Consider the following 15423-nt stretch of genomic DNA (forward strand, 5'->3'; position numbering starts at 1 on the left):
GCCTGCCCTGCTTATGCCCCCAGTTGGTGTGGCCTGCCCTGCTTATGCCCCCCAGTTGGTGTGGCCTGCCCTGCTTATGCCCCCAGTTTGTATGGCCTGCCCTGCTTATGCCCCCAGTTGGTGTGGCCTGCCCTGCTTATGCCCCCAGTTGGTATGGCCTGCCCTGCTTATGCCCCCAGTTGGTGTGGCCTGCCCTGCTTATGCCCCCAGTTGGTGTGGCCTGCCCTGCTTATGCCCCCAGTTGGTGTGGCCTGCCCTGCTTATGCCCCCAGTTGGTGTGGCCTGCCCTGCTTATGCCCCCAGTTGGTATGGCCTGCCCTGCTTATGCCCCCAGTTGGTATGGCCTGCCCTGCTTATTCCCCCAGTTGGTATGACCTGCCCTGCTTATGCCACCAGTTGGCGTGGCCTGCCCTGCTTATGCCCCCAGTTGGTGTGGCATGCCCTGCTTATGCCCCCAATTGGTGTGGCATGCCCGTTGTGTCAGCTGGTTTGATGCCATCCTGAATTTACCTATGTGCTCCATAGCAGGCTGGCACAGTAACCCTCAGGGGGGCAAAGTCATAGAATCATAGGAACATGAGACATCAGACTATGTGGCGTGAGGTCAGGCGGCATGGCAGAGTGTAGCAGTGTCTAAAGCCATTGCATTCCAAGCAATGTAAAGACTAATCAAACATGATGATCATATATGGACAATATAAGGGGGCTACACCCCTAAACATATGGAGTTTTTACAAATACTCGTAGAGGCAGAGTAGAACACAAGTTTCAAATGTGTTCAAGCCAAAAGACTGTGGAGAAGTCATGAGCAAAAACAGCTATTGGAGAGTCTTGCATGAGGGAGGGAGGAGTAAGTTGGCACTGCTCAGGATGACTATGTGAGAGAGTGTTGAGAAAGACAGAAGCGGATGGAGGGATGGTCCTCCTCCTTCACAAACAACATGGGAAGGATGCCAGAGAGAACAGATGGCAGAGAAGAGCGGGGGCACAGGGATGGCGCAGAGACTGGTGGCTTCATGCTACACACACACACACACACACACACACACACACACACACACACACACACACACACACACACACACACACACACACACACACACACACACACACACACACACACACACACACACACACACACACACACACACACACACACACACATAAACACTCATGTAACCAATTGTACAACCCCCCGCCCCACACACACACCCACGCATGAGCCTGTGAGCTACCCCGTGGAGTGTTTTCCCATGCCACATCCTGGGAGTGGAGCAGTCTGTAGGGAAAGCCGTATTGCTGAATCGACATCTCTGACTGAGTCTTCCTCTCTGTGCCAGGGACCTGGTGTCACGTCGGTATAAAGGGATCGGGAGACAGGCGCAGGAATACGTGATCGGTTTTTTAAAATTTACCCAAATTACAGCGTGCCATGTAAAGGCACAGGGATCAAAGATCAAACAAACACGTATACAAAACACAGGGTTGAAACCCAAACAAAAGTACCTTGAATAAATACACCGGGACGAGACCCGTAACATACACGCACACAATGACTCTACACGGGACGAGACCCGTAATCATCTGCCCAATACATGCAGCACGAAAGCCACAACAACACAGCACAGGAACTCACACGACAAACGTACATTGGAACAATAATCGACAGCCCAATAGAAACCAAAGGGCACATTTAAACAATTACAATCAGGGAAATGGGGACCAGGTGTGCGTAATGCGACAGTAGTGGTTTTGCAGACATTTCTGTACTATTTGCGACAGTGTTTTCTTGTGTATAATACTGTAGTATTTAGTATAGTATTCTACAGTATACTACAACATTCTATAACAAGTACTACACATGATCAAGGGATACTACAGTGTGCAGTATAGTGTACTACAGTTTACTACAGAATTCTATAGTAAGTACAGTAGTATTCTATAGTAAACTGTAGTATTTGTTTGTGTGGGCACCCACACAACACATGTACACACAGCAGGCATACACCCAGTCTCAGACTAAGGTACAGTGCATGTACACACCTACAGTACAGTACACAGACCTACAACTGAAGTCACTGAAGGCACTTTAGCATAATGCTGTTGACAGGCTACTTCCTGTTAGCCTCTTCACCCCAGTCTACTGTGTGGCACTTGGTCCCTGGGGTGGCTTTTCAGTGGTGGCAAAGTGGCCTCCGTATCTACTCTGTTTGTGGACTATGTGGTCAAGCTCTGACCATGTGTGTGTGTGTGTGTGTGTGTGTGTGTGTGTGTGTGTGTGTGTGTGTGTGTGTTAAAGTGAGATAGATGGAGAGAGATGTGATAAAAGGCGCACGTGTGTTCATTTTTTGAAGGTGTTTTCTCATCCAATATGTGCAGTGCAGTGTTATTATTTTCAGATGGAGACATTGCAGGGAACCATTATCTTACTGTGCAAGATCCATGAAAAATAACATCTACACACACACGCACACACACGTATACACACACACACACACACACACACACACACACACACACACACACACACACTCCTCTCCACTTTGATCACGCCACCTGTCTATCTCGGGAGTAAAGCAGACACCTATAGATGGAGAGTTGCATTAGCTAGTCTCTCTCCTCCCCTCCTCTATCATTTGATTCCTCACCGTGCCTTGGCTGTAAGGTTCACCCCCAGTCAGCAGATATTAGCAGTCGTTTTCCACACAGCGCTGAAAACACAGGATCAAAATCCATAGCTGTCATCCAGGATCTACACTCATCTGCCCTCTCTCTCTCTCTGTCTTTCTCTCTTTCTCTCTCTCTTTATCTCTCTGTCTCTCTCACTCTCTCCTTCTGCTTCTGTCTTTCTTTCTTTCTTTCTTTCTTTCTTTGTCTCTCTCTATCTGTCTTTGTTTTTCTCTCTCTCTCTCTCACACACACACACACACACACACACACACACACACACACACACACACACACACACACACACACACACACACACACACACACACACACACACACACACTGACTGTGCAACGGGTCCTGAGCGTCGGCATCCTCCGTCCATCCTCAAAGGGGGGCTGCTGAGCTGAGAATGGAGAGAATGAGGGAATAAAGAGGGAGAGGGAGGGAAAAGAGGAGGGAGAATTTGTCTGAAGCCCATTTTAATTAGTGGATGCAGGCCCAATGCTGTTTCTCTCCCTGCGAGGCCACGCGGGGCTGTACTGCTGAATCGCCACCTCAATGTCCAGCTAGGTCCTCATTATTATTCCCTCTTGTATGGATTTTGAGTCAGGCAATCTCTATGGGCTACTGTAGGCTATATTCTACTAACTATAAAGATGAAAGTTTGAAATTATGAAATAGGCAATTAGAAAGACATATGACCTCTAGTTGCTTTGTTAAGCAGTAGAAACAGATTGGGATCACCAAAATCCCTCCTTATATGTTTATGTAATCTTTTAAACAAATGTATGAATCCATCACTATTCAAAAGTTATCATTAATAGTCTAGCATAAAATGTATAAAAACCATACATGAAAACAAAATAGCTTCAGAAATGCCTCAAACCATGGAGTCTCTGCCATGCAAAGCAGTAGACAGCGTCTCAATGGTTAAACATAATCTCAAAGATGCGACCCTCCAACCCCTTGACTCAGTGACACAGACTTACATCCCCTGCAGTGGCCTCTGACCTTCGGCTCCATAATTTACACATGCTTTAGCGACCCAATGGAACACATTTCTCTCACCCCATGGAGTCATGACGCACTTGTGACACTATCGCACCACAGCCCCTGAGGGCGTGGCCCTGTCTTCTTGCAGCGCTGATAGCTCCTGAACTCTCTTTCTCTTGGAGGCTGGCTGTTTCTCCCCGAGGCGGGCCACAATGCTTTGCCGCGGCCCAATTAGACTCCCAGCCATGTCAGGATTCCTCTCGGTTAACGATGCCATGGTGCCGCCTGTGCGTGATTAGCCGCGGCCGTGCCACGCGACAGCCTAGTTTCTCATCTCATCTCTTGTGAGACGAGACTGAGACTCAGAGGAGACGTTGGTACGGGAAGATCTCTGTAGACTCTCAGGTCCACTGTTTCGAAGGTGTTGTGGCTGACGAATGGTTCTACGTGTTGGGGAGAAACAGTGGCTTTTGGGTCCAGTTGAGTTGGTCAAAGTACACCCATATCTCCGTACCCTAGGGGTCGGAGCCAAAATGGAGAGCTTTACTTCTCCTAGCCAGTCTCTTAACCCTGAGTTAACTTGTGGGAATGGTGCACTGCACTGCAATACATAGCCGCTGATTAAATGGGTGCTTTCATCGATTAGTGTGCATTAATCAACGGTATTTGCATAGAAATACTGTGATAATTGATTAATCAACTGTTGTTAATTGGGAAAAAGCTGGTGAATGTAACACATCTCATCCATCCTGCTGACGGGTGCTCCACTCAGTAAATGACGTCCACATTAAACCAGATGGCTAAAACAGGAGCTTCCAATACCGACCAAAACACCAAACTTTATACCGTCCACCTTGAGGACAGACAATATGGGGGAGGGAGTGGTGGAGTGTGAGATAGATAGAGAATTCATGTGAGAAAAAGTGAGAGAACAGAGAATGAACGAGAGAACAAGTGAGAGAACGACCTCTGTTTATATGATCAGAGGTCGTTCTCCCATTGATCTCGGTGACAAAGGGAGAGCGACAGAAAGAGAAAGTGGATTCGCCATTAAAAAGGAATTCCATTTTAATACCACTGCTCTTATTAATGATTTGCCTTGTTTCTACGGAGATGAGTGAGGCTGGCTGACACGGCAGAAATGAGGTTTACAGCCTCATTTAGCCCTAAGCCCTCTTCCCCTAGCCTGTTTGCTGTCTTCATTACCTGGGCATTAGAAGATGGTCAATCGTCAGCATTAAGCAGCCTGCCAGTTAGGCGTACAGGTAGTAGAGCTATAGCAATAGCAATATGTGGATTGAAGTGCCCATTAGCTATTAACTAGCTAGCTACTTTAGCAAAAATCAGCCTGTCAGTTGGGTAAGCAGCATGTGGTAGAGCCATAGCATTATGGGGATTGAAGTACCCATTAGCTGCTAGCTAGCTGCAGTAGGGTTACTGTGTATTAGCTTCAAGCTAATATGACCCATTGCATTGTTATCTGCCCCCAAACCTCTTGCTGGTGTTCTCCCGAGTAGCAGGCACGATGAGACCTTCATTGTTATGGCCTGCTGTTTTGGCCTGATGTGTCCTCTGTGCTCCTTAGCGTTAGCCCCATGCTCTCTTCTGGCCTCTTGTGCTCCTTAGCGTTAGCCCCATGCTCTCTTCTGGCCTCTTGTGCTCCTTAGCGTTAGCCCCATGCTCTCTTCTGGCCTCTTGTGCTCCTTAGCGTTAGCCCCCATGCCTTTTTCTGGCCTCTTGTGCTCCTTAGTGTTAGCCCTCATGCCTTCTTCTGACTTCCTGTGCTCCTTAGCATTAGCCCCCATACTCTCTTCTGGCCTCATGTGCCCCTTAGCGTTAGCCCCCATGCTCTCTTCTGGCCTCTTGTGCTCCTTAAAGTTAGCCCCTTCTGGCCTCTTGTGGCTGGGGCAGATAAATAGCACATGCACTATATCCCAGAGGAACAATTTTCCATGGATTATGCCTGCTCTGCAGGCTCCGAAAGTGTTCCAGTGGTACATCAAAATCTATTGTCCCTTCGTTCTCTCTCTCTCACTCTCTCCCGTTCTCTCGTTCATAAGCTCTCTCTCAAGCAGTTTATCTTAAACTCGTTCTCCTGTTCTCTCTCTCTGCAGTAGGGGACTTTGCCTCATATTTACTTTTCAAATTGTGTGATTAAACGTCTCTCTATCCAATTTTGTTGCTTCAGACAAAAAGCCAGGGAGAAAGGTAACAACAGTTAATGGGAAAACGGTTATCCTGTTTGTGTTTGTGTGTGCGTGCGTGCGTGCGTGCGTGTATGCGCGTGTCGTGTGTGTTTGCGCATATGGGCTATCAATTGATAAAAACCTTTTTTCCCTCAAAACTAAATCATTTCACACACAACTGGGGGGGACAATCTCATTCCACCAAGCCACACTCCATTATCCACCAGGCACCTGCAGCCACCACGCATCGCCAGTCGCAAAAATAAACAGACAGATTTGTAATATTGGATTTTCTTCTTGCATAAACAAAACATCAGGCCTTAACAGTGTTGGATGGCCACTGCTTGTTTTGTTGTTTTCCAACCATACCAAATGTGCACTTTAACCAGTTGTTGCACAGTGGTAGTCAGGATATCGTACAGTAGCCTGCAGTAGGTCTTCAATGGAAGTGACTGGCTTCCTCGGGGCACTGTACTATTTCAGGGCTGGTTCCACCGGGCAGTGGAGTGGAAGAATCCCTCATTATGACTTTGTTTACAGACCCATTATTTTCCCTACTAATCACTGTTCTCTTTGCCTCGGTGATTGCCATCATGACATACTGCGAGTTGACCGTCGTCAGGGTTAACCTTTTGTTTCAGCCTCTTTGGCTACTGTATTGCATAGTCTAATTATTTAATTTCCTCTTCCTGTTGGTTAGTTTTTAATGTATTGCCCTTTTAGTAAAAGGAATTATCCTGCTTTGAATGTGCAAACATAGAGCCCTTCGCTGCAACTGTTAGCACTAGCACAATTAGCCGTCGTCACGACATCGCTCATTCAAAACATAATAAGCATAATACACCTCAAGGACAGACTGATTCAGTTTTGCTGACCATCACTATTTTACTCTGTCACTCACTCACTCATTCCCTGCTACACTTGATATAATTGGTCCGTGTCATTGGAAAAACTATAAATAGGGCCGGGCCCAATTGGTGAGAGAGAGAGAGGAAAGAAGCCACTACAGTAAATATGTCTTTAATAATCATTTTTCCCACCGCCATATGTTGGTTGCTTCAAACTGCCATCTCCTGTGGCAGTGGAGGCGAGACGGTGACAAGAGGAGAGGGGGGGTGAGAGGAGAGGAGAGGGGGAGTGAGAGGAGAGGGGGAGTAAGAGAAGAGGAGAGGGGGAGTAAGAGAAGAGGAGAGAGATGAGAGGGGGAGTGAGGGGAGGGGGAGTGAGAGGAGAGGAGGAGTGAGAGGGGAGGAGAGGAGGAGTGAGGGGGGGAGGAGAGGGGGAGTGAGAGGAGAGGAGGAGTGAGAGGGGAGGACGAGGAGGAGTGAGATGAGAGGAGGAGTGAGATGAGAGGGGGAGTGAGATGAGAGGGGGAGTGAGAGGGGAGGAGAGGGGGAGTGAGAATAGAGGGGGAGTGAGAGGGGAGGAGAGGGGGAGTAAGAGAATAGGAGAGGCGAGGAGAGGGGGAGTGAGAGGAGAGGAGGAGTGAGAGGGGAGGAGAGGTGAGGAGAGGAGAGGGGGAGTGAGAAGAGAGGGGTAGTGAGAGGAGAGGCGGAGTGAGTCGTATTATACTAGAGGGGAAGTGAGATGAGGGGAGATGGGGATTCAATGCAGCTGAGCCACCTCATCCTCAGTCTGATCTACACTTACTCTACTCAGTCTGGCAAAGACTCATATGGCAATTACACAGCTCCACTAGTCCTACAGGCGATAGCTATAAATAGTTCTACCTCTCATCTCTGCTGTCCATGACCATATCTTCACTTTACCATGAAAGGCTTGTTCAATAAGAAGCACTGCAACACCTAGCTTCCCTCCAGCTTTGTCTTTGATGGCATCCTGCTGTTACTATATGATTGTAAGGTGGGTTGTCTGTTTATGAGTCTTTCTTCCTGGGTTAGAGGTTTTTATGTGACAGACATGACAGACATGACAGACATGAAAGACATGACAGACATGACAGACATGAAGGACATGGAGGACATGACAGACATGGAAGACATGACAGACATGACAGACATGGTAGACATGACAGACATGCAAGACAACAAAACATACAACATGACAAATTAATGACAGACATGGAAGACATGACAGACATGACAGACATGGTAGACATGACAGACATGCAGACATGACAGACATGACAGACATGACAGACATGGAAGACCATTTAGTACAATACTACTCTATGTACGTGTGTGTGTGTGTGTGTGTGTGTGTGTGTGTGTGTGTGTGTGTGTGTGTGTGTGTGTGTGTGTGTGTGTGTGTGTGTGTGTGTGAGACTGTACTGTAACACATTTTTTATTTGTGTGAAAACTGTGAGTGTTTGTGTGGGATAAACGTGCAGGTTTTCTCCATAAGCCGTGTACAGTATCTCCTCTGAGGACTTGAGTCGCTGAGAGTGGCTGCTACACTGAGTCACCTACCCACTCTAGAGTCACCTACCCACTCTTTCTGATGGGTAGGTGACTCTAGCTCTCTCCCTGCAGGTAAAGGACCCGAGACGGTCTTCGCCGGCCAAAAGCTCAACGACAACGAGTGGCACACAGTGAAAGTGGTGCGCAGAGGAAAGAACCTCCAACTCTCTGTGGACAATGTGACGGTAGAAGGTCAGTGTCCACTCTCCACTGTCAGCCACTACCCCCTGTTGGGTAGAATGGAGGGATGGAGGGGGTGAGAGGTGAGAGGAATGCAAGAGAGAGGGAATATGATGAGGCATGGGGTTAAAAATGACCCTGTGAAGTTATTCCTTAAGTTGCCAGTGTCAGTCAGTTTGAACCGGTTTGGGGTAGTCACAAACCGCCCAGAGAAGTCCTCTGGGGCTGACCATGTTTAGGACGGGGGTATTTGTAATAAGCTGCTTGGCCAAGCTCATTACTGTTGATTACTAGGAAGCCATAACATCATCAAGGCATGTAACCCACATATTCCGTCCGTATTCATATCATTACCTGGGCCTAAAGCTTGTCCTGATCAGGCCACATCGTTAAGAAAATGAGGAGGAACTCAGGCCTATAATCCCAACAATATTCCCATGTCCTCTTGCACCCTCCAGGCCAAATGACAGGTGCCCACACCCGTCTGGAGTTCCACAACATTGAGACGGGCATCATGACAGAGCGCCGCTTCATCTCCGTGGTGCCCTCCAACTTCATCGGTCACCTCCAGGGCCTGACGGTCAATGGCGTGCCCTACCTGGACCAGTGCAAGAACGGCGACATCTCCTACTGTGAACTCAACGCCCGCTTCGGCATGCGCCACATCATCGCCGATCCGGTGACGTTTCGAACGAAAGCGAGCTACCTGGCGTTGGCTACTTTGCAGGCCTACGCCTCCATGCACCTCTTCTTCCAGTTTAAGACCACCACGTCGGACGGTCTGTTGCTCTTCAACTCGGGGGACGGCAGCGACTTCATCGTCGTGGAGCTGGTCAAAGGGTGAGTCTGGACGTTTGATTGTTCTTTACGGATAAGGACATGACATGAGGTTACCCTGAAAAATGAAATGTGGTGAAGTTTAGATTAGATTCTTCCCACATGGCCTACCATTCCAAGTGTGGCACATCTTAATCACACAATAAAGCAGAAAACAATTATTTGCATGAAAATATTGTAAGATGTAGATGAGGTGAAAATGATGAAGTCCTACATCCGTTCCACTAAGATAGATAGAGTAGGGAGTTTGGGTAATACGGTGCTGTGAATCAGAGCTGGTTGAAGGTAGTTCCCTCTTTTTCTCAGGGAGCATTAATAATCACTTTGGTTTATAGCTCCATGAATGGCCAGAACAGGCTATAATTATGGGGAGGGAATAGAAGTTGGAGAAAATATTCCACTTTCTTCATTGTAAAGACCAGACGCCCATCCAGCTGTACACACAATCCGTATGCCCCATAGACGTAAACAGACTGAACGAAAGCTATTTAATTGGCCTTAAAATTGTAATTTACTTGTTAAAACTCTGATTGAAGGCTTTGAAGAAAAGGAACCCTGAAATAGCACTGCTCTGATTGGTGTGTTAGATTCCCTGCTGTCGCCAGCCTATTCATCCATTCTTACGGCATGTATGAAAAATCCTTGTTATGTTGCATGTATCTCCCTTCTCCTCTTACTCCCCGCCTGGCATTGTTACGACACAAAGGAGCCCCAACTTCTCTTTCAGCACACACAAAGACAAGGCAAAGCAGGAATAAACACATTCGATAAACATTGCTCAGGCAAACCAGTCATCACCAGACGACACAAAAGCAAATCATTTTGCGCATGAACAAGCAATGCCACCATGTCCGCCTCGGGGCAAACAGGAGGGAAAAGTTTATTTCAGAGTGTCTCAGAGGAAAAATGAGTTATTTACATTTCAAAGTATATCATTTCTGAGAAGCTGTATATTACTGAATGTGAGGTAGGGCCATCTACTGCTGGAGGCTGAATAAAAGGATACTGTTTAAATATAATATGGGTTGGACTGACTCACCCTGTCACCTTGAACTCCGGGCTCCTCCATTGAACAGCCTTAACTAAAGTGAAAGGACTGCATGGCATCTCCATGGAGTTGTTCAAAACACAAAACTTTTTTCAAAAGACCCAGGAACATTTTTCAAAAGAGCCAAACACCAAATTCTTCATTATGCTTGGCGAGACCTGGCTCTCTCTGGTTTACACTTATTTCAAAGAACTTTGTTCTGTGGGTGACATTTTGATTTTGGTTTGGTCACACTGACTGAATGTGATGGATGAGGTGTTACACACGCGCACGCGCACGCGCACGCGCACGCACACACACACACACACACACACACACACACACACACACACACACACACACACACACACACACACACACACACACACACACACACACACACACACACACACACACCTACAGTCATTTACTAAAAATCTCTTATGACCTGTCTTTATAGCTACGTCCATTACGTCTTTGACCTCGGCAACGGTCCGTCGCTGATGAAGGGCAACTCGGACAAGCCGCTCAATGACAACCAGTGGCATAACGTGGTGGTCTCCCGGGACGCCAACAACGTGCACACGCTCAAGATCGACTCACGCACCGTCACCCAGCACTCCAATGGAGCCCGCAACCTGGATCTCAAAGGTAAGGGGCACTATTCTATATGCCCGTTTCCATAGGCAACTGCTGCAGTAGAAGAGTCCTCAGTGGCTCTACTACTAATCAAGTTTGTTACTATTGGGCACATATCCCAATATATTTGGTTCTTCTCTCTCTGGTTCTCTCTAGCTTTCAGTGAGTTACTCAGAGATTCCACCGTGTTTTAAGTAGCGTTCCCGTAGCGTGCACAGTCGGAAATATTCAACCAGAGAATGCTCACTGAGCCAACCAGCTTTGGCTTATGAAAGATAGCCCAATCTTGGATTGACTCTTTGGGGAACTATCTTCACACACACTCAGCCGGTCCTTTCACATGACTCGTGGCTGTCTCTCAGTGAGACAGCCTTTCATGTACTGTCACGCAACAATGAGAAGAAAAGTCTCTGTGTCTGTAATGTGTGTACCATGAGACTTGGACTCAGACGGTGCTGAAAAGTTGCTGACTGTCTACCTGTGCTGTGCATGTGTGTGTGTGTGTGCACCTTTCTGCCCCCTTCGAGGATGCTAAGAGTGTGCACATGCCCATACGTGCGCACAGTTATTTATTCATTTTTATTCTGTTTGTTCAGCTTTCAAATGCATGACCGCTCAGGAGGCTTGGTGTTCAGGTTAGGCAGTAGAGTAGAGAAACCCGATCGCAGTGCCAATCACAAATCCGCCCACCAAACAACAGTGGACAGGAGGCAGAATTAAACCTAACAAAAGGCTGGCAGCCAGCCTGCCGCGCCAACCAACCCTCTTCACCTTGAAATATGATCCTCTCCTTCAGCCGCTGTCAGCATCGCCGGACGCTCGGCACAATTTCCCCAGCCAATCAGTACCTCCTAATATCAACTAAAACCCCTGCGTCTAGGAAGAGATTGAAGGGAAAAATAACAACAATATCGACAAAAACAAACCCCACATATTCCTCTTCCTCCCAGTAGACGTGTGTCTAGTTGTAATTCCGCTGGCGGTCCCGCGGTACACTTGACTTTTATCAGAGATCTGATCACAACGATCAACAATGGCTTTTAGGAGAGAAGCCTCTGTTTCTTCCACCGGGGGGGGTTATTAAGTAGAGGGGCCCTTAGGAAGTAGAGGGGCCCATAGGAAGAAGAGAGGCCCTTAGGAAGTAGAGGGGCCCTCCCAGTGGGTGCTGGCGGATCTGAGAGGTCAAAAGATAAAAAGCCAACCAGAGCTTTTATAAGGCTTATTGATGGGGTATGTCCTCTCTTTGCCAGTACCTTTATCTGCAGGGCCTGCTGGTGCCATAAAATTGGCTGTGTTAATCATGAGTGGGTTTTAGCTGACTGGCGCAGTACCAGGGACCTTATATTAAGAGGGATGGCGAGGCCAGTGATTACACATACCCCTGGATGTAGTTGATAAGAGGGAAGAATCAGGAGGCCCGTGGAAAGTGGACGGCAATAAGTAGGTTTAAACCGCAGGATATGAACTTGGGTCTCCCACGGGAGCAACCAACGTCATAGACCGTTAGACCAAGAGGACAGTCCGTTTTGGGCTGAGGGTAGACACTGTTTTTGAAGTTCTCAGGCGTTGCTACCTCATCACGTGCCCATGACTGACTCATGTCCGCTATATGGAGAGACTGTATAGTTTCTATAGTATACTATCAGACTAGTAGATTAAACACTCTCTTTCCCACAATCATATCCATGCTTTCCTTGTAGCATATCTGCCCCAATGAGCTACTAATGGAATGATAGACTGCATCTCTATCTTATTTCGATGGAGTTTGTCAAAAAAAAGCTGTTCTTGATTGATGACCAGTATCTATGACAGTGTGACAGCTGTTCATGTCAGGCAAGAGGCAGACTTGGGAGCCAGGGAGAGCATGGAAACAAGATGAGGGTCAGAAGATGAGAAATTACTCACAGCCTCAAACTGGGAAAGAGTATCTCGTAGTCTAAAATAGATGAATAGTGTAAAATAGTCCCGTCTCAATCAACTGCACTGACCTGACAACACAGCAAAGGTGTAAGCAATCTGCTTTTCACCTCTCCAGTCCTCTCATATCAGTGCAGATGAAGTCGAGGAGGAGAAGAAGACTATTGAACGGCTGCCACAAATGAAGCATGCGTCGTCAACAAGCCTCTTGGCCTCCAGCTACAGGCCCCGCGTCACTAACACTTTCATTTGCATATTTCAAAATGTGTGAAGCGATTTGTCTCTGCAAAAGAAACAGAAGGCCCAGGCAATTTGTGAAGAAGAAGGGGGTGGCCATTTTCTGCTTTTTATTGCCAACCGACTTGGTGAGTGTTCTTCCGAGGCGTTACTATAAACAGTGAATCCACACGTCTGTAGAAAGCATGGCTTTTCACTATCATCACTATCACTATCACCATCATCACTATTACTACCATCACTATCACTACCACCATCATCACTATCACTACCACCATCATCACTATCACTGCCATCATCACTACCATTACTATCACTATCACTACCATCACTATCATTATAACTATCATCACAATCACTATCACTATTATCACCATGACTATTACTATCATCAATATCACTATCATCACTATCACTACTATCACCACTATCACCACTATCACTATCATCACTATCACTATCATCACTATCACTGCCACCATCACTACCATCACTATCATTATAACTATCATCACAATCACGATCACTATTATCACAATCACTATCATTGCTATCACTATCACCACTATCACTATCACTATCATCACTATCGTCACTATCACTATCACTATTATCACTATCGTCACTATCACTATTATCACTATCACTATCATCACTATCACTATCATCACTACCATTATTATCACTATCACTACCACCATCATCACTATCACTACCACCATCATCACTATCACTGCCACCATCATCACTATCACTGCCACCATCATCACAATCACTATCACTATTATCACGATGACTATCACTATCATCACTACCATCACTATCATCACTATCACTATCACCACTATCATCACTATCACTATCACTATGACTATCATCACTATCACTATCACCACTATCACTATCATCACTATCACTATGACTATCACTATCATCACTATCACTATGACTATCACTATCATCACTATCACCACTATCAGTATCATCACTATCACTATCATCACTAAGGGATGGTTCTACATTTACATAATGTGTCCCTGGAGGAAAATGGGGGAGGGACATGCTTTTTTAACTTCAGTCAAGGGGAGGGTTTTGTCTTTTTAAAATCTCCTCCAGGGGAGTGTCATGTAATTGATGAAATTTCAATATTTCTCAGTATTTTAGAATTAGTCGCTTATTAGGCTATGCCTGATGCCATCCCTCATCTCTGATTCTCTGCTGGCTGCGCAATATCAAGTGAGCCTATGGGCTATTTAGTGTGGTCTCAATCACATAATCCATAGCAAATAGGCTACAGGCTACAAAGTGCATGCTCAGAGAAGCACAGAGCAAAATTATATTTCTAAGATAGTTGCTGGGATGGTGTAAATAAAACTAGGCTGTATTACACACTGTGATGGATATTCCAACCCTGAGCCCCGGCCTGCTCTGCTCTTGCTGATGAAAAATATGTTTTGTGTGCTGCCTAACAATGGCTGTGCTGTGTAGGCCTACAGTGGCAGTTCAGGAGGAGTCAACGGCTTCTTCCAAATGTTTTTATTTATTAAGCCTAGTCCAAAAAAAATCCCTATCTTGTGCACAGACTAGCCTATAGTCTATGTTCTGTTCAGTTTGAGAAGGAGGACTGGAGGTCAACTTTGCTAGCTTGCTACTACTATAATAGATTAGATTAAAAACAATATGTTTCTTACCCATGATGTAGGTCTATTTATCAGGGTTGTCGACCTCACAGTAAGCCAGATTCAAGTAACTTACATTGTGGTGCTGAAAACTGAAGCAGCAGCCAAGGCACAATCAATGGGAAATGGACAGCTCATGGTGCTGAAAGTAGGCACATTCGAGTAGGCATAATTCATTTCAACAGTCTTCATTTTAATCAGACTATACTAACAACAAGAGGGCCTTGGGTTGGAGCCTATTTCTTCCTATTTAAGAAATGAGGTAGGCCTACCTGTTTGACAGACAAAATTAGGCTGCTATATCCATAGATTTGTCGGTCATTTCCTCAAACCAGCATGCATTCTTTAAATAGCTTACCTCCATGTCAGTGAAGGGCTGTTAAGTTAAAACCAATACTCGAATTGAGGGGGTCTGAGAGGTTATGCCATAGGCCTACCTTTTATTAAAGACAATTGCAAAAAGCACAAGCCTACCCCTTGTTAGGCTAAGATTTTGAAGAAAAGGAAAGAGGTCTGATGATATAAAGTGATCTATAACAGCACTTTGGTCCTCGATCCTTTATGCTAGACACAAGCTGTAAAATATCCAGGAAAGATATGACTCCGATGCATATGGGGATATCATTGTTTTGTTTCTT

The 15423-nt window shown here is 46.2% G+C and overlaps 1 protein-coding gene across 7 annotated transcripts in view; it reads left to right on the plus strand.

The window, feature by feature from the left end:
• Positions 1-15423, plus strand: part of LOC106608688 (neurexin-2) — a 1106898-nt gene that overhangs the window by 589073 nt on the left and 502402 nt on the right. For all 7 annotated transcript variants that reach the window (XM_045721575.1, XM_045721576.1, XM_045721574.1 and 4 more), the window contains 3 exons: positions 8342-8461; positions 8908-9289; positions 10774-10964. In XM_045721575.1, coding sequence (XP_045577531.1) covers positions 8342-8461; positions 8908-9289; positions 10774-10964 — 693 coding nt within the window. The remainder of the gene's footprint in view (positions 1-8341; positions 8462-8907; positions 9290-10773; positions 10965-15423) is intronic.

Source organism: Salmo salar, chromosome ssa07, assembly GCF_905237065.1.
Source record: "Salmo salar chromosome ssa07, Ssal_v3.1, whole genome shotgun sequence".
Taxonomy (NCBI): domain Eukaryota; kingdom Metazoa; phylum Chordata; class Actinopteri; order Salmoniformes; family Salmonidae; genus Salmo; species Salmo salar.